The sequence below is a fragment of the Diospyros lotus genome, chromosome 1, assembly GCF_014633365.1.
Source record: "Diospyros lotus cultivar Yz01 chromosome 1, ASM1463336v1, whole genome shotgun sequence".
Lineage (NCBI taxonomy): Eukaryota > Viridiplantae > Streptophyta > Magnoliopsida > Ericales > Ebenaceae > Diospyros > Diospyros lotus.
The window spans coordinates 34,314,777-34,340,907 of NC_068338.1; the positions used below are offsets into that span (position 1 = coordinate 34,314,777).

The 26,131-nt window shown below is 32.1% G+C and overlaps 3 protein-coding genes across 4 annotated transcripts; 2 read left to right on the forward strand and 1 right to left on the reverse strand.

Moving 5' to 3' along the window:
* The first annotated feature begins 16,668 nt into the window (after positions 1-16,668).
* Positions 16,669-17,932, forward strand: LOC127789828 (peroxidase 12-like). Its single transcript, XM_052318843.1, has 2 exons — positions 16,669-17,292; positions 17,461-17,932. The coding sequence occupies exons 1-2, from the start codon at positions 17,023-17,025 to the stop codon at positions 17,533-17,535; spliced, it is 345 nt and encodes a 114-aa protein (XP_052174803.1). The 5' UTR covers positions 16,669-17,022; the 3' UTR covers positions 17,536-17,932.
* A 2,287-nt stretch (positions 17,933-20,219) lies between these two features.
* Positions 20,220-21,665, forward strand: LOC127812050 (glycine-rich cell wall structural protein-like). 2 transcript variants are annotated; one of them, XM_052352333.1, is made up of 2 exons: positions 20,220-20,974; positions 21,065-21,665. In XM_052352333.1, exons 1-2 carry the CDS (start codon positions 20,464-20,466, stop codon positions 21,433-21,435), a joined length of 882 nt encoding a protein of 293 aa, XP_052208293.1. In that variant the 5' UTR covers positions 20,220-20,463; the 3' UTR covers positions 21,436-21,665. The 2 variants fall into 2 exon arrangements, with proteins under 2 accessions (XP_052208293.1, XP_052208301.1); XM_052352341.1 differs by having other exon boundaries at positions 21,173-21,665.
* A 1,180-nt stretch (positions 21,666-22,845) lies between these two features.
* On the reverse strand, positions 22,846-23,546 carry LOC127788554 (peroxidase 5-like). The gene has a single exon (XM_052316976.1). It carries the CDS (start codon positions 23,449-23,451, stop codon positions 23,029-23,031), a length of 423 nt encoding a protein of 140 aa, XP_052172936.1. The 5' UTR covers positions 23,452-23,546; the 3' UTR covers positions 22,846-23,028.
* Between the last annotated feature and the right edge of the window lie 2,585 nt (positions 23,547-26,131).

Sequence of the window (26,131 nt, forward strand, 5' to 3'; positions counted from 1 at the left end):
AATTCTATTCACAGCCATACTATTGCTCTTCACAGCCACTCCCGCCAAAATTCACCCAGCATCTTTCAAAAGTACTATTTTACCCTTCACAGCCACCCACAACTCCTTCCCTTTTACTCTTCACAGCCACAGCGCAGGCACCATTTTCTCCATCTCTCTTATTGCACCCATCTCTCTTTCTCTCTCCCCCGAATACACACACAGATAGATATATATATATATATAGGAACCAAGTTTCATGGCCGCGGCCATATGTTTTTGTGTGTGTATAGGAACCAAGTTTCATGGCCGCGGCCATGTGTTTTTGTGTGTGTATATATATATATACACACACACAAACACACCTATATATTTATATACACACACGAAAACACCTATATATATATATATACACACATACACTCACACACACTTACATATATATATATATATACACACACGAAAATGTATGGTCGCGGCCATGGAACCTGATTCTCGACTTCCAGCAGTCGGGAACACTTGGGACTAGTTGCCAATTTTACCCTCTCCACCCAAAATGGTGCATGTTTGAACAACCATGAACGGGTAAATTACATCAAATAATAATGTTATGTTGTGGATGTTGGATAATACAATTTATTTTTTATGTTGTCGATGATGTCGAATAATATAATTTTTTATATTATTGATTTTGGATAATATAATTTTTATTTATCAGACACGAGGAAAATGAAAATAGAGTACGGTTAACTTTGATAAAAAAGAAAAAAAAGGCAGTGTGGGCTTAGATAACAAAACAGTCGTCAATTTTTTTCCCGCCCATTTTCAGTTACTATTTTGATATTTTATTATATTTTTTAAATTTTTTTGTTTACCCAAAATGAAATTTTTATAGATCATTAATTAAGTCTACATTTGTGAAAAACATGTAGTTCTTGAAACATGTAAATGGTTTTTTTCATGATTGAATAGTGTTTTGAAGAATATATAAGCATGTTGGTATATGAAAAGGCAAGATAAATATTATTAATTTATCCATATTATTAATTTTTAAATATTAACATAAAATTTTAATTGAAATAAATTATAAAAAAATGAGACTTTTTAAATCGGGAGAAATCTTGATATATTAGGTTATACCGTCGAATACCGACTGCGAAGTAAATTTTTTTTTTTTATTTATATATAGTTTAATTATTTTTATTTTTTTTATAATTTTAAATGTTATAATTTTATATATAACTTAAATATTATAATTTTATTTTTTAACTTTATTTTTTTTGTTATTTTTTAAAAAATGTGACATATCTTAAATGTGATAATTGATTGTTAGGAGGAATATGTAAAGTCATGTATGGATAATCAATTTTAAAATTTTGAGTATTATTATTTATATAATTAATTAATTATTTAAATTATCTTTATTTTATATATAGTTTCATTATTTTAAATTTATTTTTTATAATTTTAAATGTTATAATTTTATATAAAACTTTATTTTTGTTTGTTGTTTTTTAAAAAATGTGATATGTCTTAAATGTGGTAATTGATTGTCAGGAGAAATATGTAAAGTCATGTGTGTATAATTAATTTTGAAAATTTGATTATTATCATTTATATAATTAATTAATTATTTAAATTATCTTTATTTTATATAGTTTAATTAATTTAGATTTATTTTATTATAATTTTAAATGTTATAATTTTATATATAACTTAAATGTTGTAATTTTATTTTTTAACTTTATTTTTTTTGTTGCTTTCTTAAAAATTTGATCCATCTTAAATATAGTAATTGATTGTCAGGAGAAATATGTAAAGCCATGTATGAATAATCAATTTTGAAAATTTAATTATTATCATTTATATAATTAATTATTTAAATTATTCTTATTTTATATATAGTTTAATTAATTTAAATTTATTTTTTATATTTTTTAATGTTATATATAATTTAAATATTATAATTTTATTTTTTAACTTTTTTTTAATTATTTTCTTAAAAATTTGACCTGTCTTAAATATGGTTATTAATTGCGAGAAGAAATATATAAAGTCATGGATAATCAATTTTAAAAATTTGATTATTATCATTTATATAATTAATTGATTATTTAAATTATCTTTATTTTATATATAGTTTAATTAATTTAAATTATTTTTTTTATAATTTTAAATATTATAATTTTATATATAACTTAAATGTTATAATTTTCTTTTTTAACTTTTTTTTTTTTGCTTCCTTAAAAATTTGACCAGTTTTAAATGTGATAATTAATTGTTAGGAGAAATATGTAAAGTCATATATGGATAATTAATTTTGAAAATTTAATTATTATTATTCATATAATTAATTGATTATTTAAATTATCTTTATTTTACTTACAATTTAATTAATTTAAATTTATTTTTTATAATTTTAAATGTCATAATTTTATTTTTCAACTTAATTGATTATTGTCATTTATTTAATTCTCATTTTCCCCCTTAATCTACTCTGAAGATATGCTATATGTTGGAATTAGAGAAATTAAATTCAAATTAAATTTGTGTTTTGAAAATTTTGTTAAATAAGATTCGAATTGTGTAGCAAAGTGTGGGAAAAAAGAGAAATTTAATGGTGGCATGTAATTTGATAAATTAAGAGAAATAAGAGAATTTGAAGAAAGATAAATTAATAAAAGAAAGCAAATATCTCTATTTTCTTCCTCTCCATTCCCGTTCAACCCTTCCATTTCTTCTCTTCTCCTTTCTCGATTCTTCTTCTCAAATTTTCTATTCTTTTTTACTTTTATTTAGTAAAATTTAACCGTATTTTTTTACTTAGTTTGGTCTTTTGGTGTAACATAGCACCATTATTCTATCAAGTGAATGATGTAAATGCAACTAAGAAAAATTAGGCCTTGAGGGTTTGTATGGTAAGCACATATGAGACAAATATACGTGAAAATAAAAAAAAAATATCTATCCTTGAATACATATTTCAGAATAAATAGGTTGGTTATCGTTTATTTCTTTTTTTTTCCTGTTATTGTATAATTTTTTTATTTTTTACGCATTATTTATTGTATTACATGTTAATTTAAGTTTATTTTTTACATGGTTTCAGAATAGAGTTATGTGTTTTTAATTGTTCGTCTACCCTTGAATGCATATAAGGAAATCTTTCAAAATATGTGATCCTTTTGTTGTATTTTCATGATTATAACACGATTATTTTATTTATTTTTTACTTCTTTATTGTGATTTTCATTTATTGTAACTACCAAATAAATTATATAACTTTCACTTTAATAATTATTATTTTTTTACAATACCCATGCATCGCATGGGTGAACCACTAGTATATATTATAACAAAACAGTCGTCAAATTCTTTTCCAGCTCATTTTTAGTTTCTATTTTGATATTTTATTATGTTTTATTTTTTTTTCTTACTTGAAATAAAATTTTTGTAGATCATTAATTAAGGTTAAATTTGTAGAAAACGTGTAATTCTTGAAACCTATAAATAACTTTTTTAGCTTAATAGTGCTTGGGTGTAAGCATGGTATATGAAGAGATAATATCTAATCCATATTATTAATTCTTAAATATTAATATAAGAATTTAATTAAAATAAATTATAGAAAAATAAGATTTTTTTTAAATCGGGAGAAATCTTGAGATATCAATTAATACCATTGGATACCGACTGCCAAGTAAATTTTAAAAAAATAATAAATTTAATTTTTTATTTTATTTCCCATAATTTATCTCTCATTCTCTCTCAATAAAGCCACCAATCAAAACTCTAAAACCCTTAATTAGTTTCAAAACCATACAAAAATAGTGAAAATCTTATATAAGTTTATGTTATTACTTAATTTTGAAAAATAATTAATTGGTAGGTTATGTTAAATTAGTTATTTAGGTAAAATTGGATTATTTTAAATAAGTCGTTAAAGTTATTTTGACAAAATTAATATTTTGTATAGGCTCTTTATATTTATCATATGTTGTCATATTTCTTTTAAAAAAATTATTATGTTTTAAATTTTTATTATTGATAAGAGGAATATGTGAACTGGATAATTAATTTTGAAAATTTGATTATTATCATTTATATAATTAATTAATTAATTATTTAAATTATCTTTATTTTTTATATATAGTTTAATTAATTTAATTTTTTTATAATTTTAAATATTATAATTTTATATATAACTTAAGTATTATAATTTTATTTTTTAATTTTATTTATTTTTGTAACTTTCTTGAAAATTTGATCTATCTTGAATGTGGTAATTGATTGTCAAGAGAAATATGTAAAGTCATATATTGATAATCAATTTCAAAAATTTTATTATTGTCATTTATATAATTAATTAATTATTTAAATTATATTTATTTTATATATAATTTAATTTATTTATTTATTTTATAATTTTAAATGTTATAATTTTATTTTTCTTAACTTTATTTTTTTATTACTTTCTTAAAAATTTGACTTGTCTTGAATGTGGTCATTGATTGACAGGAGAAATATGTGAAGTCATGTATGGATAATCAATTTCAAAAATTTGAATATTATCATTTATATAATTAATTAATTATTTAAATTATTTTTATTTTAAATATAGTTTAATTAATTTAAATTTATTTTATTATAATTTTAAATGTTATATTTTTATATATAAATTAATTAATTATTATGATTTATTTAATTAGTTTAACGATTTTTTCTTATTTTTAACCAATTAGTTTTAATAGTATTTCTGATTTGTCAATGTAAACGGATTGTAATATCTCAAAAATTTAGAAATAAGTAGTAATAATTAATTGTAGTATTTGAGGATATTTTGAGATATATGAAAATTTTGGAGAAATGATTTATTGAGGATTCATGGTTTAAGGAATATATTTAAAGGTATTAAAATAATCATATTTACGAATAAAAGGAAATTGGAAAATTTGGATTCAATATTATATTAAAAATAAATAAAAAATTAGTAATAAGGAAATGAAGAAGCTGCTCACACGTGAATGCATGGATATAGACATATAATTAATATATATATATATATACACACATATAAGTTATGGTAGTAAAAAAATATATTATATAATAGAAAAAAAAATTATTTAATATTATATCAATATATTTTAAAAAATTGGGAGCATCAGCGTGGGACGCAAGGCGGACTTCAACTTTCATTTAATTTTCTTTAAATTTTAATTACTTTACAATTAAGTCAAAAGGTTATGATTAAACTTGAGAATGAAATCGATGAGATTAATTATGGATTATAAGAATTAAATTAAAAATTAAAAAGAATTTATCTATAAAAGGGTGGTGGCTTCTGTGGGCGTGAAATCTGGGAGCAGAAGATGAAGAAGAAATGGGAGGGAGCAAGGGCTGCGAGCAGTGAAGGAAGGAGTAGAGAAAAATTGGAGAAATTGAAGAAAAATTAGGAGATTTTGGGATTATTTGATTCTAAAGGTAATTAGGTGAGTGAGTAAAATTACTTAGAGATATCGTATATATAAATTATGGATTTTTCATGATTAAATTAAATGATTAGATTTAATTAAATAGAGCCATCATCTTTTTATTTTATGTAGAACATTTTACTTTGCAACGGGAGCGCAAGGAAAGCCAGAATCAGCTAAATAAAGGCAAACTCCTAACTCTTTTCTCACGTTATTTATTTCCCGTTATAGTCTTCGAGGTTTCTTGTATTCTAAACCCTCCCTCACCAACTCGGTTCCATGCTTTAATAATAATAATCTGCGTGGCAACCACCTTATGATTTATATTTTATTAATGAGATTATTGTTGACGGAATAAGTTAAGCAGAGTTATCTTGGTGTCTTTCATTTTGATCGTTACGGAGCTTTGTATCGCTCTATTTTCCTTGGGAATGATGCCGAACCTACTGGGGATAGGTTCTTAGAAAATGATATGATATTATGGAAATATGTTAAAAGTCTATTATGTAAGTTGAGATGGTTTTTTGCGAATGAGAAGGAAATGAGAATGGTATCATGATGCTATATGGTTATGCACATGAAAAGTTATGGAGAAATGTTATGTGATGTTAAGTTTAGAGAATATAAAGTTAATAGTGTTAGTAAGTGTGTCTAAGGGTATGGGTACAAAGCCACTGACTGTCGACCGTGGGTCGTGGCAGTTGATGGCTGGATGTATGAGCGCCAGTCATTGGTTGTTACGATAAGCGCTAGACGGCCAGAAGCGCTGGTACTCCAGATTCCCGCCTTGGTTTGTGCATTTCATGACGTGTGTGCTACAAATGGCTGTGTTGCATTCACGTGGGGACATGCTTTGTGTGTGATGGGATGTATGAGCATTTGCATGACCCGGTTGGTCTAAGAGTCAATTTGGGTATCCTAGGTGAGCATATGCATTTAAAGCATGCTGCATGTGTGTATTCCTATGTGAGGCGTAGCAGGGCCTGATGCTTGGTTTATGGGGGCCTTGACATCACGTTTATGCTACAACGGCCATTGCATTTCTTACGTGTTGCATTACATGATTTTATTATTATCGTTTATCTGGACGAGAGTACCGTGCCAGGCGTCGAGAGTACAGACTTATGTCAGGATGTAACGAGTATTAGGAAAAGACCGGGGGTTAGAGTCCCACGGCAACAACAAGACCAAGGATTAGAGTCCCACGTCAATAACAAGACCGGGGGTTAGAGTCCCACGGCAACGGAAGGATAAGACGACAATGACAAAGAAACTAAGGTGGAATGGAAATGAAATGGTAGCCTATGTTAGGCTACAACATGTTTATATGCGGGACTTGGGTGCCAATGTGTGACTTATGTGGGCCCCTAATTCCTTATGTGCAGCTAATTTTATGTTATGCATGTAGAAGTAAGGCACGTATGAATCAGGACATGGTGTGACTGCATTGGCATGAATTGTATGGGGTGTCGTGGGAAGAGTCTTATCCTAAACCCTCAGCCTTTCTTTCTAGAACTTGCTGAGTCTTGCGACTCATGTTGTTTTACATCATTCCAGGTACGTTCATTGGGGTTTGGGTCCAGACCGTCGTGTCATGATAGCAAGTGCAGAGCTCTCCCGAAACTAGATCCTGGATGTCGTTGCACTTCTATTAAGGTTAATGTTTACGTTTTTTTAAGATTGTCGTATGTTGTGTAAGCCCAGGTGGGCCCAAGAGATGAATGGTTTTGTAAAGATATTTATGAGATGTTATAATAAAAAGAGATTATGATTTTAATAGGGATTGTGTGTGTGTTATAGGTGCGTTATTGTTCGATATCATTTTAATATTGACCCTCTCACGAATCCTCTATCTGCGGTAGAGGCTCCGGGAGGCGGGCCGTTACACGGATTTTGTGTAATAATTTAATTCTTTGAAAGTTGTCATAGCATTAAAATTTTCAATTAATAGTTATTTTAACTTTACGTTTTCTAAGAGAAAAATGTAAAATCATCTATGAATAATCAATTTTGAAATTTTGATTATTGTCATTTATATAATTAATTGATTATTTAAATTATCTTTATTTTATATATAGTTTAATTTATTTATTTGTTTATAATTTTAAATGTTATAGTTTTATATAATTTTATAATTTAATTAATTTAATTTAATTTTTTTAAATTTTAAATGTTATAATTTTATATATAACTTAATTGATTATTATCATTTATTTAATTAGTTTAATCGTGCTTTTAGTTTTCAATCAATTAATTTTAATCGTGTTTTTGATTTGTCAATGTGAACAGATTTTTTGTAACAACTTAATTTTTTGGAAGTTGTCCTAGCATTAAGTTTTTTAGTTAATAGTTATTTTTTAACTTTATTTTTTTTGTTACTTTCAAAAAGTTTTAACCTATCTTAAATGTGGTAATTAATTGTTAGGAAAATGATGTAAAATTATATATAAATAATCAATTTTGAAAATTTGATTATTATAATTTATATAATTAATTGATTATTTAAATTATATTTATTATATATATATCATTTAATTAATTTAAATTTATTTTTTTAAATAAGTCTTTTAAGTTATTTTGACAAAATTAATATTTTGTATAGGCTATTTATATTTATCATATGTTCTTGTATTTCTTTTGAAAAATTTATTATGTTTTATATTTTTATTATTGACAGGATAAATATGTGAAGTCATATATGGATAATTAATTTTAAAAATTTTATTATTATCATTTATATAATTAATTAATTATTTAAATTATCTTTATTTTTTTATATATATAGTTTAATTAATTTAAATTTATTTTTTTGATAATTTTAAATGTTATAATTTTATATATAACTTAAATATTATAATTTTATTTTTTAACTTTTTTTTTTGTTGCTTTCTTAAAAATTTGACATGCCTTGAATGTGGTAATTGATTGTCAGAAAAAATATGTAAAGTCATATCAATGTGAATAGATTTTGTGTAACAATTTAATTTTTTGGAAGTCATCATAGCATTAAAATTTTCAATTAATAGTTATTTTTAACCTTTTTTTTTTGTTGCTTTCAAAATTTTTTGACTTATCTTGATTGTGATAATTAATTATAAGGAAGAAGATATGAAATCGTGTATAGATAATCAATTTTGAAAATTTGACTATTATAATTTATATAATTAATTGATTATTTAAATTATTTTTATTTTATATATAATTTAATTAATTTTTTTATAATTTTAAATGTTATAATTTTATATATAACTTAAATGTTATAATTTTATTTTATTTTATTAATTTTTTAAAAATTTGACATGTTTTGAATGTAATAATTGATTGTCATGAGGAATATGTGAAGTATGTATGGATAATCAATTTTGAAAATTTTATTATTATCATTTATATAATTAATTATTTAAATTATCTTTATTTTATATATAATTTAATTAATTGAAATTTATTTTTTTTATAATTTTAAATGTTAAATATTATAATTTTATATATAACTTAAATGTTATAATTTTATTTTTTAACTTTACTAGTTCTTGCCCCGTGCGATGCACGAGATACAATATTTAACAAATATATATATATATATAATAATAGTTCAAAATATGAAATACACATTATAGTAAATTTAATATACTACATGAATTAGTGAAGAAACAACAATTTTATTTCATTGTGATTAAAATAAATTTTGGAAGACTTCTTTGCATATAACATTTGTGGTCGAAGTTGTTTGTTCACCCTCTTTATCACATATTAGTATCTTCAATCCACTGCGACTTGTAACTTTTGATATTGCAACGTATAGTTGTCCATGACTGAATACAGGTTTCTTCAAAAAAAGACCTACATAGGTCAATTGCATGCATTCATGTCCCCTGCACAACATGATAAATGACACATTACACATATTATATATTAGCAAAAACAACAAAAGTGTATGGTAAGAACAAAAAATAGCCTTTTTCGAACTTACATCTTTGTCAGACAATACTAAAATGATGTTGTTAACCTCGTTCTGGTTATGATAACTGTAAACTTCTTACTTCTGGATGACTCGTATCTTGAACGCCCAATTTGCCCGAGTGTTGTCAACATATCTCAGCATATGCAGTATTTGAGCGATGGCAAATACTATGTCTCAGTTTTAGTTTGCAGAGAAATTGGTTAAATGAAGAATATTTATCTGTTGTATTTCTAAATATTTATCTGTTGTATTCAGATGCCATTTAGGGAGCAAATAATTTTTTTTGTTCGACAAACAGGTTCCAAAGACGTTCCATTTGTTTGGAGGGGTAATTTTACATGCTACTTAATTTGTAAGATATGTTTTTTTATTTCTTAATTCCTAAATATTTATTTATTGTATTTAATAAATTGAATAACTTATTTTTTTATGCATTAGAACTGTTATATTCAATAAATTGAATAATTTATTTTTTGGTGCATTGAAACTTGTTGTATTTAATAAGTTTAATACATTATTATTGAATACTTTATTTTTTGGTGCATTGGAATCTGCACCAAAAAAATATTTATCTGTTGTATTCCTAAATATTTATCTGTTGTATTCAATAAATTGAATAATTTATTTTTTGATACATTAAAACTGTTGTATTCAATAAACTAAATAAATCATAATTGAATAATTTATTTTTTGGTGCCTGTATTCAATAAATTGAATGTAAGATATTGAATTAACATTGAAATCATCATCAATCATATTTATTTGTTGTTTAATGTGTAAGATATATATTTTTATTTTTTATTCCTAAATATTTATGTAACGACCCGATCGAACGATAGGAAGGACCGGAACAACTTACCCTGATGGGCCTACACGAACTTCCCAGGGGGGTCACCCATCCCTGGATTACCCCAGGTTAAGCACGCTTAACTTGGGAGTTCTTTGCAAACATTCAGCCCAAAAGGTATCCAGCTGGTGTTGTTTCCTTTCTTACACTATTCTCGATATATACTAACTTCTCTGGGCTCTCAGGGTATTACATTCTCTCCCCTTGAGCACATGACATCCTCGTCATGCGACCTTACAACTGGTCCCAGATCTTCTCCCCTTGGGGGCTGCCATCCTAGAAGCCTGCCAGAAGCTGCTCCTTGTACAGGCCCTCAAGCCCCGGCGCCACTCCCCGCCCTCATCGGATCGCCTTCGCCAAGGGTCGGCTCTGATACCATTTGTAACGACCCGATCGAACGATAGGAAGGACCGGAACAACTTACCCTGATGGGCCTACACGAACTTCCCAGGGGGGTCACCCATCCCTGGATTACCCCAGGTTAAGCACGCTTAACTTGGGAGTTCTTTACCAACATTCAGCCCAAAAGGTATCCAGCTGGTGTTGTTTCATTTCTTACACTATCCTCGATATATACTAACTTCTTTGGGCTCTCGGGGTATTACAATTTATATGCTGTATTTAGATGCCAGAAGGAGCTTGAAAATTTGTTTTTTTGACAAACAGGTTCCAAAGACAGTCCACTCGTTTGGAAGAGTAATTTTATCTGTTGTTTAATGTGTAAGATATATTTTTTTACTTTTTAATTGCTAAATATTTATTTGTTGTATTCAATAAATTGAATAATTTATTTTTTGATGCATTGGAACTGCTATATTCAATAAATTGAGTAATTCATTTTTTGATGCATTGAAACTTGTTGTATTTAATAAATTGAATAAATTATTATTGAATAATTATGTATTTTATTTAATCACTATATGTTGTATTCAGATGCCATAAGGAGCTTGAAATTTTTTTTGTTTGACAAACAGGTTCCAAAGAAGTTCCACTCATTTGTAGGGGTAATTTTATCTGCTATTTAATGTGTAAGATATATTTTTTTTATTTTTTAAATATTTATCTGTTGTATTTAATAAATTGAATAACTTATTTTTTGATGCATTAGAACTGCTATATTCAATAGATTGAATAAATTATTTTTTTGATGCATTGAAACTTGTTGTATTTAATAAGTTTAATATATTATTATTGAATACTTTATTTTTGGTGCATTAGAATCTGCACCAAAAAATATTTATCTGTTGTATTCCTAAATATTTATCTGGTGTATTCAATAAATTGAATAATTTATTTTTTGATGCATTAAAATTGTTCTATTAAATAAATTAAATAAATTATTATTGAATAATTTATTTTTTGGTGCCTGTATTCAATAAATTGAATGTAAAATATTGAATTAACACTGAAATCATCATTAATCATATTTATTTGCTGTTTAATGTGTAAGATATATTTTTTTATTTTTTAACTCCTAAATATTTATATGCTATATTTAGATGCCAGAAGGAGTTTGAAAATTTTTTTGTTTGACAAATAGGTTTTAAAGACAGTCCACTCGTTTGGAGGGATAATTTTATTTGTTGTTTAATGTATAAGGTATATTTTTTTATTTTTTAATTGCAAAATATTTATTTAATGTATTCAATAAATTGAATAATTTATTTTTTGATGCATTAGAACTGCTATATTCAATAAATTGAGTAATTCATTTTTTGATGCATTGAAACTTGTTGTATTTAATAAGTTGAATAAATTATTATTGAATAATTTATTTTTTGGTGCATTGAAACCTGCACCAAAAAATATTTATCTGTTGGATTTCTAAATATTTATATGTTGTATTCAATAAATTGAATAATTTATTTTTTGATGTATTGAAATTACTGTATTTAATAAATTGAATAAATCATAATTAAATAATTATATATTTTATTTAATCACTATATGCTGTATTCAAATGCCATAAGAAGCTTGAAATTTTTTTTGTTTGACAAATAGCATTCCATTTGTTTGGAGGGGTAATTTTATCTGTTGTTTAATGTGTAAGATATATATTTTTATTTCTTAATTCTTAAATATTTATCTATTGTATTTAATAAATTGAATAACTTATTTTTTTTATGCATTGGAACTGTTATATTCAATAAATTGAATAATTTATTTTTTAGTGCATTGAAACTTGTTGTATTTAATAAGTTTAAATAAATTATTCTTTGATGCATCAGAATTGCTATATTCAATAAATTGAATAATTCAATTTTTAGTGCATTGAAACTTGTTGTATTTAATAAGTTGAATAAAATATTATTGAATAATTTATTTTTTGGTGCATTGAAACCTGTTATATTTAATAAATTAAATAATTAATTTTTTGGTTTAGTGCATTGAAACTTGTTGTATTTAATAAATTAAATAAAATATTATTGAATAATTTATTTTTTAGTACATTGAAACCTGCTATATTCAATAAACTTGCTACATTGAAACTTGTTGAATAATTAATATAAACAGATTAATAGCTTGAGAAAAAAATAAATAAATCAGCACAATTTAGGCGGAAAATTGGGTAAGTCAACTCTTAGCAGTGACTATCCTACTTTTATATATATAAAGATTTGCAAACGTAGTAAAGTTTTTAGTGTGATGAAATTGATAATTAACCCTAATTTGATCTCTAAATGCATGTGTATGCTAGAAGCAAATCAGGTTAGTATAGTGTTTAAGATTTTAAGATTTGCAATGTGTTAAAAATGACTATGTGCTAAAACATATTCTAACGTGTGATGCCTACCTTTCTCAACAGCAAGAGTTTGCTCTTTATTGAAAGATTAAAAAGATCGAAATTGAGGAGTAAAATGTGCTTCATTTATATTTGTAAAATAAGTTTAGGGGTTCCTAATATGTATGACATAAATACTAATTAATGACATTATATTTTAGATTTTTTCATTTAATAATGAGATTATTACGTTGCTGAAGTTGGGTCGTGAGCAGGGCCAGACCTTCCATGAGGCAACCGCCTCAGGGCCCATGAAAAATTAACTATTTATTAACTATTTAGGGGCCCAAACCTCCCTCTTGTAAGGGCCCACTGCCTAGACCCAGCCGCCCACCCCTCCCCCTCCCCTCTACAAAGCTTCACCCTGCCCTTCTCCCTCTCTCGCTTTCGCTGCCTTTCTTGCTTCGTCCGTCACTCCTGGCTTCACGTTCGCCCTCCCCGTCGGTGGCTCGCCCTCACTCTCCCATTTCGCTGCTCCGTTGAACCGTCGCTCGCTGCCTCTCTCTCCTCTCGCTACTCCGTCACTGGTTGCCCTTCGCTCTCTCTCTTCTCGCTGCTCGGTCGCCCTCGCCGGCTCGCCTCACCCTCGTGGCCGGTGGTGGTGTCTCTCACTCCGTTGCTCACTGCCTCTCTCTCGCTCCGTAGCTTCGTCGCACTGCCTCTCTCTCGCCCTCCATCGCTCGCCCTCGTTGGCTAGATCTGCATCTGCTTCAAGCCTTCAAATTTCAGATTTGCTTCAGCCTCCAAGTTCAAGCCTTCAAATTTCAGTGGTTAGTTGCTGCGATTTGGGGCCCATTTTTACATTTTGCCTCAAGGCCCCAAAATCTCAGGTCCGGCACTGGTCGTGAGTTATAGATACACTGAAAAACTATAAAGGGTGTTTTGCCAAAATGACTCTCCTTGGTGATTTGTTGACTAATACAACTAAGAAGATTCAATCGATGATAAAAAAAGAGGATAACTGAAAAAAGTTTATCTGATTGGTTTCGGATTACAATGTTTTTTTTTTTTTTTGTTATGACCTATTCCTATAAAACTTTTGAGGTTGTTTTGTTAATTGCTACTGAATTTTATTTGTTGGTTTTTGTTATAATTTTTTATGTAAGGTAAACTTGGTTTGCTGATTTTTTATTTCTAAATATTTTAGTTGTTACTGGATTTATATCTAGGCAATGTGTTTGATCTACATGTTTTTTGCTTTCTTTTATTATTATTATTATTTTTTTTTTACTAATTCACACATATGCATTTGCTCATTTTTTATGTTCTTTCACTTCTATTTATTTGTATATTTTTTTTAGCCTACTAATTTATAGTGGGTGTTTAATGTTCCTAACTACATTCTTACCTACATTCTTTATTTTTTTTTGTTTTCACTGCACAAATTATTCTTTTTATCGTATTACACAAGAATTTATCATAATTGAGCTATAGTTTAATAACATACACAATATTGAAATCATAACGAAAAGGGCGAGAAACATCTTCAATCAAATAATTAATAAAATGGATCGAGAAATCACTATTTGTACTGAGTAATCAACTACTTTACTACTGAGAGTTCAGAATAAGACATGTCACATTTTTAGTGTTTAGTACATCAAAGTAAAAGTAGTGTGTTAAAAATGGTAGACGTTAACCTCACTCTAACAAGTCACGAATATTATAGATGTTGGATATAATTTTTTGTTAAAGACACACATATGTGTTAGTAGAAAAACTATAATAAAAGCATAAAAAATGTCAGAAAATAAAAAAAGGTCAGACAAAAAGGGACATACATATTCCGAAATAATTGAATAACTAATTTTGTTGTATGTTTGTTCATTTCTCATGATTGCAACGTGATTATTTTGTTTATTTTTTACTTCTATATTATAATGTTCATTTGTTATAACTATTGAATTAGGTAACTTCTGCTTTAACGATTATTATTTTTTTCTTGCGATATCTGTGCGATGCACGGGTGATGCACTAGTAAAATATTATCACATGTCATTATATTTTTAAAATAAAAAATATTAAAACTATAATTAATAATAATATTATTGATTTTTATTAAAAAATATTAATTAAAAAAATTGTTAATGTATTAACCCTGTTTTAATCAGCCAAACCAACCAAGAACAAGCATAAAACTGAGAAAAGTGAAAGAACACAAAGCTTTTACGTGTTCGGATCAATAGATCCTACTCACGGTAGAGGCTCCGCCTCTAGTCAATCCACTAATAGCTTTTGATTACAACCTGATTACAATATCACAGCAAGAATAAAAACGTATTGCAAATACATCAACTGAAATCAGAAACTAAATACAAGAACAAGTATAGAATCTGTTCTACCGATCTCAAGATCGAGTTAAGAATCTGATCTATTAGTTACACCAAATCTCTCACGCCTCAGGTGATTCAACAACAGAGATTAAAACAATACAATCTTACCGAGTGATCTTATCAACAAACCGAAGCTAATCGAACAAGAGAAGGATTCACAAGCGAGAGAGAGTCTCACTTCAAGAGCGCCAATTTTAGGGTTTCAAGAGAGAAAGCAATAGCAGATGATATCAGATTATGGCAAGAAGCTGCCCTTAAATAGCTGCAGCAAGCAACCGGGCTGGGGCAAAAAATGTATGGGCCGCATGACAAATGGGCTTGGCTCAGAAAATAGATCTCGGCCCAATAGCTAATGGTCCACAATATAAACAACAGATTATTTACACATTTAAATGTTAGTTAAATGAACATAAGATGAAACCCAAATATATAACAAAATGCATACAAACAACATATATCAATTATATGAAAAAATACATTTTGAATCATAAATCCTAACAAAAATAATAATATATAATTTTTTTAACCTCTTTCACTAAAAAAACATCGCATCACATGAGCGTATCAGTTATTACTCTTTACATTATTATTATTCAAAATAAAACTCTATCTATCTCCTTCCTCCTTTGGGTCATTTCGTTGATAATAATAATAACATATATAGATGTATAAAACTCTAAACTGAAATGATGATCACTCAGAGAAATAAATGAGAAATTTGAAATGTTGTTCCATCTATCTATCTATCTCTGTCTGTCTGCCATTACTCTTATTTATTTCCCTGCTCCGCTCTGCTCTGCTCTAATTATGACTCCAAATCAAAATGTCAATATCTCCACAACCACCACTCTTTTGCCCCGCATTAATTATTATTATTATTATTATAATAATAATATTCTAGCTTTGAAAATTATTATTGTTGTAATTAATTAAAAAATATAATTTCATTCCAGCAATGCTAATGCTGCCAATTGTTCAATGTCCTTAATTAGTTACTGTTTGATTTGAATAATTAATAATTACCAAACTGTTAAATTTGATGACTTACCAGAATACCAGATGAAATTAAAATGCTGTTCTATATATATATAGCAAACTCCATTGATAAAACAATATATATATATCTATATAATAAAACAGAACTGTTTTTGAAAATGTCTCAAAAGTGAGACATTTCAGTGGCTCAGATCATTTCTAATATATTTGATGGCTCAGATTATAAATTTTCCCGCCCACAGCAGCCATCTGAGTGTCCCTCTCCCTCTGTCTTTCTCTCTCTCCCTCCCACCCACCAATCCATCCCCGTCTCCAGTCCCCCCCTTTCTCTCTATGTATATATATAAGCAATGGAGCCTGAAACAGCGAGCGGGGTGGGCTCGCGGTGGCGGACGATGCAGCGGCTGGGTGCGGCGGTTGAGGCGCGTCCGATGGTAGTGTAGCTCTTAACATTAACATTATTTGGTTTTACAACTTCACAGTAGTGTAGCTCTTTCATGTCATTTGTAATCAATTATCTGTATAAATTTATGGCTGAGCTCACCTATAGGCTGTAGGTTGGCTGCCTACCTACTAAAACTCCATAGTTTTACAACTTCATAGTAGTGTGCAGTGTGGGCTTCTGCTACAACTACTAAAACTCACCACCAGCCATGGCCTGGAAAATGAATGCTGCTTCATTCAGCTCTCTCGCGGTCTTCTTCACCTCCATGCTTTTTCTCCTGCTTGTGTGCTCTCGCTTGCACTTTTCAGAAGCTCAGTCCTCGGCTCAAATCGTGAGCGGCCTTTCCTGGACCTTCTATGAGTCCAGCTGTCCTAAGCTCGAAGACATCATCCAGAAACGCCTCAATAAGGTCTTCAATGATGACATCGGCCAAGCTGCCGGCATCCTCCGCCTCCACTTCCATGATTGCTTTGTTCTGGTCTGTACATCCACATTTTCTTAGCTAGCTTCATGCGTCTTTGCCTACTGCTTTCAGATTTCACTTCGCTTTGCAGATCTGATTTCGGATCATTGATTTCGGCATGGATCATCAGGACAATAATTGTGAAGCTTAATTTTGCTTTGCCTTTTCCTCTGTGTGATGTAGGGATGCGATGGTTCAGTATTGCTTGATGGATCAGCCAGTGGGCCAAGACTGAGCAGGACACTCCTCCGAACCTGAGCCTAAGAGCAGAGGCGTTCAAGATCATCAACGATCTTCGAGAGCGCGTCCACAAGAAGTGCGGCCAAGTCGTCTCCTGCGCCGACATCACTGCCTTCGCTGCTCGCGACGCCGTTTACCTGGTAAATTTCTTCCAAACATGACGGGGTTAACTTGGAGATGAAAAAAATGAAGTTCTTAGTTCTTACGCTATCTTCAATATTAATTAATTGAAGTAAATTCAAGTTAGGATCAAATCATACATTAATTCATTCATAAATCAAGAAAAAATAAAATAAAAAATGAAATATTCCACTTAATTTGTAATTTAGCCAAAGAAAAAAAAAACAAATTCTTCCTTTAACATAATTTTTGTATATGTGTCTGTTCTATAAATATCAAGTGCGGTGTGTGTGTTGTGTGTATATATTATGTATATGTGTGTTGTATTATGTGACGGTCAAAATGGGTGTGTGTGTGTGAATATGGGTGTGTCTAAAGGCGCACATAGAGAGAGAGTGTGTGTGTGTGGCGGTGGGTCGGCGGCCGACCTTGACAATGGCAGTGGGTGCGTGTTTATATTATGTGTGTGTATTTATATTATGCATATATGTGTGTTCTGTGTGTATATATTATGTATATGTGTGTGTTCTGTGTCACGGTCAAAATGGGTGTGTGAGAGAGAGAGTGTGTGGCAGTGGGTGTGTGTTTATATGATGTGTGTGTGTGTTTATATTATGTGTATATGTGCGTTTCGTGTGTGTATATATCTATATAACCTTGGCAATGGCAGTGGGTGTGTGTTTATATTATGTATATGTGTGTGTTTTGTGTGTGTATATTATGTGTGTATATTTATGTATTTCATGTATTTTGTAGTCCCAAGATGGATTGTGTATTTTGTATATTTGTTTTGTATGTGTAGATTCTGTATATTAGATTAATTAAATTTTATGTAAGTTCATAAATTATGGGGGAAATTTTGTGTGTAATTTTGCTACACAATCTCCAATTAGAGTTAATATTTTACGTAATATTAACCAAACTTTGACTGTAAAGAAAATGAGTATGACAGTGCATTCGCATTAGTAAGATACATTCTATGCTTGAGTTAGACCAATGATACATTATCTAAATGGTGCATTTGGGAGAGAGATAGAATGAAAATAGATTGGAAAGTATTTTTTTTATAAGAAAAATAGTGATATAATGAAATAAAAATTACATATATTTTTACTTCTAATACCACTGAAGGCCGGGAATTATCTTAATTTTGAAAAAAATATAAACAAATTTATCAAAAACATGTACACAACCAAAAAATACACAATTATCAAACCATTAAGAAGTGTTTGAACAGGTTGTCAAACCCTTCCTGAGTAAAAGACAAAGTAAAGATGGGGAAATTGATAAGATCACCAAGTGTTGCACAATCTCCTCCATCTCATCTTCTGTCCAAACAGAGTTAATATTTTACAGTGGTGGTAATTTTTTTTATATTTACTTTTAATATAAAAAAATACTTTCATTAATTTTTTAATAAAAATAATAATTTTTATAGGATAGTGTGTTGAATTTCTTAAAAAATGACTATTAATTTTAAAAACAAATTAAATTTAGATGCTGATGCTCTTAAAGATAATATTAGATGGAATCAAATTGAAAATTGGAATAACCACATCAATGGTAAATCAGAAGTCCACTTAACCTAACATCAATGTTGAATCAAATTGAAAAAATATTCCATCTAATGGTAATTTTACATTATCAAATTAGAAAACTTTAACTCATTTTTTATAAAGTTTTAACTCACTCTTTTTGGTGTATGATAATATGATATTTTTTTTTTCTTATGTAGTTATAATTTGATGTCAGTAGCACTAATTGATGTACATTTTAATTTTAATTTTTTTTATTGTAAAGTAAGTAAGGTGTTATGCATTATTTGATAACCATGTTCAGTGTTTAATTATTTCACGTTCAATTTTTTTTAATTATACCGTGCCTTCAGGAACGGGTTATCCCTAATATATGTATAATACATGCCCATTAATTGGTATTTAAAAAGTTTAAGATAAATAAACGAGTAGTTATTCTGATTTAATTAACAACACAGCACAAGCAATTATATCATCATCATCATCATCATCATCATGTATATAATAAAAAATTATAATAAATTACTAGATCAGTAGTCCAACAATTAAGCACAGATGCATGCCCATTTTGCGATGTGGCCAATGATTCATGATCGATCTCATGCTTTAGCCTTTATATATATATATATATGCAGTATATATCTGAATTAAGTTCCCAGTTGGAATTGCAACTATATAATTAAGCTTTAGAGCCGCCAATTACTCTACCTTTGGAGTTCGTTGTTGGAGGCCTGTAACTAATATTAATAATAATAATTATTATATTAATCTAATTCCAAACTCATAATTAATTCGGAATAATAATAATAATTATATTAATTTAATTCCAAACCCAGAATTAATTCGGAGACGAAGGAAGAAACGAACTCGTCATGATCATGTGAACAAAGCGAACTACGTATTATCCCATCATATCGTATATGGATACGATGATGGATGAATTAATTAGGAAAACGACCGGTGGCGGCAGGTGGCATTTAGGTGGTTGGGGGTTGTAATCCAATAAAAAAAAGGTCCACACCATGCACCGACGACTGACTTGGAGGATCCAAAAGTCAAGTCCGGTTGAAAATTTTGCATCGAACTATCATGCATGATGCCACTTTGAGGGAGGGAGGGAGAGAGAGAGACTGAGAGATAAGTGAGTTGGTTGTTCTATATATTCTGGTTCTGAGACTGATACTGCTTCATGCAATATTAATTTATTAATTAATTATTAGCTGGGGGGTTCTTGATCTCTCAGGGGCCAGGGCGCTAGCTCTACTATAAATAGAGTTGTCATGGTTGTTGCATGAAGCAATGCAAACAGGCTTCTCGTGATCATTTCCTTTCTTCTCTTTCATATATAGGAGAGATGGGGAAGTTTCCGAAACATGTTCCAGTAGTGTTAGTTCTAACTTTGTTGGCGGTGGCTTTGTTGGTTGTGAGAATAGCAGAAGGAAGAAGGCTTGAGGAAGACACCAATATTGATGGAGGATTTGGCAAGGGACATGGCGGCGGCGGAGGCTTTGGTGGTGGAGGTGGCCATGGTGGCGGTTTTGGTGGAGGGGGCGGTGCTGGAGGAGGGAAAGGCGGTGGGATAGGTGGCGGCATTGGTGGAGGGGGAGGCAAAGGAGGGGGTGCAGGTGGAGGTGGTGGCGCCGGAGGTGGATTTGGCGGTGGTGCTGGTGGAGGCGGAGGCATCGGTGGCGGAGCTGGAGGTGGAAAAGGCGGTGGGTTTGGAGGTGGTGCTGGTGGAGGCGGAGGCGTCGGTGGCGGTGCTGGGGGTGGAAAAGGCGGTGGGTTTGGCGGTGGTGCCGGAGGTGGAGAAGGCGGTGGGGTTGGAGGTGGTGCTGGTGGAGGCGGAGGCATAGGTGGGGGGGCTGGAGGTGGGTTTGGCAGTGGTGCCGGAGGTGGAGAAGGCGGTGGGGTTGGAGGTGGTGCTGGTGGAGGCGGAGGCATAGGTGGGGGGGCTGGAGGTGGAAAAGGCGGTGGGTTTGGCGGTGGTGCTGGAGGTGGAGGTGGAGAAGGCGGTGGGGTTGGAGGTGGTGCTGGTGGAGGCGGAGGCATAGGTGGGGGGGCTGGAGGTGGAAAAGGCGGTGGGTTTGGCGGTGGTGCTGGAGGTGGAGAAGGCGGTGGGGTTGGAGGTGGTGCTGGTGGAGGCGGGGGCATCGGTGGCGGTGCTGGAGGTGGAAAGGGTGGTGGGTTTGGCGGTGGTGCCGGAGGAGGAGGAGGATTTGGTGGGGGTGGTGGAGGAGTAGGAGGGGGTGGCGGCGGATTTTGATGCGGAAAGTAGAGGACTGCATGATGCATGCATCCACTGGATTGGGCATGAACTTGCATTTCTATTCTATTCTATATATCTGTAAGAAGTATTAATTAAGTATTTCCCCATCCCCATGCCCATGCCTCGTAACTAACTAGTAAGCTTAAGCTTAAGCTAAGCTAAGCTAAGGCAATGTAATAATAATAATGAAATAATAATAATAATGCAATGAGAATTATCTTATCCTACTTTCAAAAAAGTTGAGATGTATGTATTTGTTTTAGTTTATAGAATTTTAATTTATAGCTTCTATTAATTTTTAGAAGGGGTAGAAGCTGGTTTTTTCAAAGCTGAGGTATCCCAGTTTTTACAATTTTTACTTAAATAATTATATTTTTATGACAATTTTATCCTTATTTTTAGCAAAGAATTACCCTTTTGTCTACGCAATCATGGATTTTTCTTTTCCACCGCCATCTCCATTTTCAAATCTCTTCCTCTCTCTTATCATCTTCTTCTCTCTCTATACTTTAATGAATTTTTTTATAACACTTGAAACTTATACATATACATTAATTAATTTTTAAATTATCATTCTATAACTACTAAGGGTATTATGGACAATTATACAAAAATAAGTTATTTTACAATTTATGGTATCAAACACCACAATTACTTAACTACAACTTCTAAGAAGTTGCAACAAACAGCTTCACAACTTATTCTAAGTTTTAGAAGCTATAATCTAAGAAATTATAAGTTATAATTTCTTTAATTAAGCTGCAACAAACGAAACTGTTATTGCGGCCACTTCTCAATTCTCTCACTCTCAGTCTCAGCAAAAATAACTTGACACAAGAATAAATAAATGAATTCTAAACCCTAAACTAGCTAGGAGTCACTACAATATATCTTACTTTTCAATTGATTAATTGAAATACTCTACAAGGCGAGAGCCCCTACATAATCTGTCCCCATTTGAGGCAATGTATAATTAAACACGTCTTTGTACAATTATAAGATTATTCTTAAATTTATTATAATAAATTGAAGCTCATGGGTTTAAATTAAGCAAAGAAATATTTTTTATTGTTGTGCTTTTGAGTTTTTTAAACAAAAAAATATATATGAAGATAATGATTAAGAAAAATGTGTATTTATTATATATATATTTAATTTAAAAATATTTTGATTAATTGATGATAAATATATCTTACTTTATAACTGATAAAATTATTCTAAAGGTAAAAATAAAATAAAATAAAATAATAATTACTTTGATTGCACCATAGATAATATTTTAAATGTAATATGTAATTTTACATAATAAATTCACCAAAGAAATTATCATTTTTGCTATTATTATTATTATTATTATTATTATTATTATTATTATTATAACAAACTCTTTTCTCAGTTGCAGTACACTTCATGCAGCCGCGCGCCTAATTAGCAGCTACTTGACAAACCGGCAATTCTTTCTGACATCGCTTCGATTTCCAGTTAGCACATCAATGGTGCCCAACCGCACGCATCATCGCCGACGCATAGTCCGCCACCCAAAGAGCAGGATTACTGGCATATTTAGCCACCGCCTTTGCAGTTAACGGGCTACTTGCCAATATTTGATCCGAAGACATCATCACGATTCGAATCGGGACACTTTCTCTTGAGAAAGGAAGCGTAGTACGGTGAATCTCGACGTTCAGATTCCTGTAGTACTGAACGTCGAGGCGATCCGGTGCCGGAGCAGAGGCGTTTCTGGAAGCTCGTACAGTGGGAGATTCCGATGGAGTGGGCTCTGGACAGCGCCACCATCTCCGTCGCGGACAGGCCCTTCTGGGCGAAGTTGCGAGTGAGCAATTCGGGGTTGGGGATAGGACGAGGAAGGCTATCGTTGACATCGGACAGCAGGGAAATCCGTCCGTCGCGACTCCCCGCCGGCACGGAGTATGAAATTCCTCCGACGATGGAGGCGTTGTCGCGTGCTGCGAACGCGAGTATGTCGGCGCATGACACGGTCTTCGGGCGCATTTGGCGGCCTCGAGCTTGGCTTTGGCCTTGTCAACCACCTCCAGGCCTCTCAGGCTGGCGCCATTTGCCGGATGTTCTTTCTCTGAACGTTGCCCTGCTCTTGTTGTGTTAAGAAGTATTGAAGCATCGCAACCCTGCAGTATCCCAAATTAAAAACACTGACACGCTTGGCTTAGGCATCAATTCAACCACTGATTATCATTTATCAATGGCAGCGCGATGAATTCAGCTTTATTGGTGTTCTCATATTCATGTGTTTTCTATGCAATGTGTCTTCCACCCAGTGGGCGCCTTAGCAAATTAATAACCAAGAAGAAGAAGAAAGAAAATTAGAAGGCAGCTAAATTACTCGGACAAAGCAGTCATGGAAGTGGAGCCGGATGAGGCCGGCGGCTATTCCTGGATTAATTGCTTGGAACTGCTTTTCTCACGGCCTTTCTGATGATTCTTTCTGCAGATGGGCAAGAATGCCGATAATATCCCACCTTCAGTGCATGTGCCGGTCCGGCGGATGAAACTGAAGCCATCATATTCATGGCCAGCAAGCAAACCAGGCAAGTGATCAGCAGTGAGGAGGGCGTGGAAATATTTCTCATCTTGTTAAAGAATCTGAGAGTAGATATGATCTATATATCTTCTCCCTCCATGATGGCAGCAGAACATCTACATATATATAACCGTAGGGGGGCGAGGTTTGGACTTAATTTATGTGCATTATTTTGGTGGTTGAATGGATCAATCAGATAGAACATTCGTTAATATTTTACAAGGACTGAGTCTGGATGTCGAAGTCGTGATCTTGCTTGCTTAGTTTAATTTGTCTCCTTATGGCATGAACTTTTGTGGCATGCAGGATGCAGTCAATGCCCGGCCGCTTTGCAGTGGAGATTCTTCGTCCACATGCCTTGTATAAACAATTTCCCAAGCATCAGAATCAGAATCATTAACTAGCTTGATGTAACGCTTTACATACTTCAAGTTTGCCATACTGATTAGAAAGCAATTTTTTGGAATCTTCTACATATGGTCATTGTTATTGTTATTGTTTTATGAAGAATACAGCTGCACCTTTTTGCGCGTATGATTTGGTCTGCCACTGCTAACGCAATAGTGTATGTATTGACTCTGTCGCTCATCAGGCTTGGATCGAAGGAACTCGATGGGTTTAAAAGCCTTCTTGCGATTTCCCTTACTTGGGAGTAAATTTTAGACCTCATTTCATACGCCAATCAAATCACTTTGGAAGAGTTGGCAAGACAATCAACACTCCGTTCAGCAACACAGTAAATATGAGTTAGAAAGTGTGTATCACTAATCCATTTGACCCTTTGGAAACTGAAATTGACAGCTAAGCGTGCACGTAGATAATTTACAATAATTGTAAGCACCCCCGCCCGGATATCCCAAGCACCCGGACTACCCGAACGGGAGCGCCTACGGGAGGAGAAAAGAATGAGACACCAGACAAAAACCACCCCGGCATGCATACTCAAAGATGAGAGCAACGGAAGCGAAGAAAAACACATGCATGCACTACGGGTACCCCGCTAACACAGCGATCACAAGATAAATAAACAAACACAAACTCCTGTGCCGAAATACACAAGACTCGAGAAAACACCTGGCACAGTAGAAAATAATAGAGTAGACCCTACACAATCATCAGAGTTGGCAGGGATTGACGAGACTGCCTGTACACCACACCGACTCTGCCGTTAAAGCTGACTCCCTTGCTATGGCCCACGCCGCCACTACCTGGAATGATGGAAAGCAAGGTGAGTCGAGAGACTCAGCAAGCATAAGGAAAAGAAAGGCTGTAGGCTGAGTATAACCAAAAAACTCTTCCCAAAATAAACCCCCAGGTACACACAAGCCATGAGACGCTACAACACAACAGCTCAATAGCATAACAAAATAAAAGCACATACCGGTCCTTGGGGCCCACATAAGACACTTGGCACCCAAGTCCCATACCAACCTGCCGCTGCCCTGAAAGGCAACAAATGTCTCCACAAACCTGCGCGCGCTATCCCAGGCCGGTACTCCCGTCACCTGTATCCGTCGGTACTCCCGACAACCGAGCCATAGGCTCCCTCGGAACGGTACTCCCGTCCGAGAACTAAATACTACCAGTATCCATGCAATGCACATAAAAATGCAATGGCGTAGTGAGCATCAACGTGATACAAGGCGCCCATACATCCAGGCATCAGGCCATGCTCCGCCCACATAGTAAACCACACGCCATGCATATGCCCGCGCTGGATGCAACCTAACCAAACTAGAATGTCTGTGTCCAAGCATACTCAATAAATGAATATCCCAACATGCAACCCGTTCCCATGTGCATATCAAATCATGAACAATAATGCAATGCATCTACTCATGCAGTAAATCACATACCGGCAGAGCTAGTCAGCAATGCCCGGCACCGGTCAACGGCCAGTGACTAAGGGTGTCCACCCGACGGTCCACATCAGGGCCGTACCATAGTCTACCCCAACGTCACCAACAATCGACCCCTGCCCCACTGCTCGATAGCTCTAACCGAACCATAAATAAATCTGAGAAAAACTGTAAGTAAACCCAATAAAATCGTAAATAAACCCTCACGTCTAGGAACCTAGTCCCCAAACTGGTTCAGCATCATTCCGAAAGGAATGAGGGCGGTACAAACCCC

Excerpts from the sequence above, each read along its gene's own strand:
- LOC127789828 (XM_052318843.1), top strand. The coding sequence starts at position 17,023 with ATGGCCTGGAAAATGAATGCTGCTTCATTCAGCTCTCTCGCGGTCTTC. Across the intron at positions 17,293-17,460 it reads TCCATGATTGCTTTGTTCTG|GGATGCGATGGTTCAGTATT; the intron begins GTCTGTACATCC and ends TGTGTGATGTAG.
- LOC127812050 (XM_052352333.1), top strand. The coding sequence starts at position 20,464 with ATGAAGCAATGCAAACAGGCTTCTCGTGATCATTTCCTTTCTTCTCTT. Across the intron at positions 20,975-21,064 it reads GTTTGGCGGTGGTGCCGGAG|GTGGAGAAGGCGGTGGGGTT; the intron begins GTGGAGAAGGCG and ends GTGGTGCCGGAG.
- LOC127788554 (XM_052316976.1), bottom strand. The coding sequence starts at position 23,451 with ATGCGCCCGAAGACCGTGTCATGCGCCGACATACTCGCGTTCGCAGCA.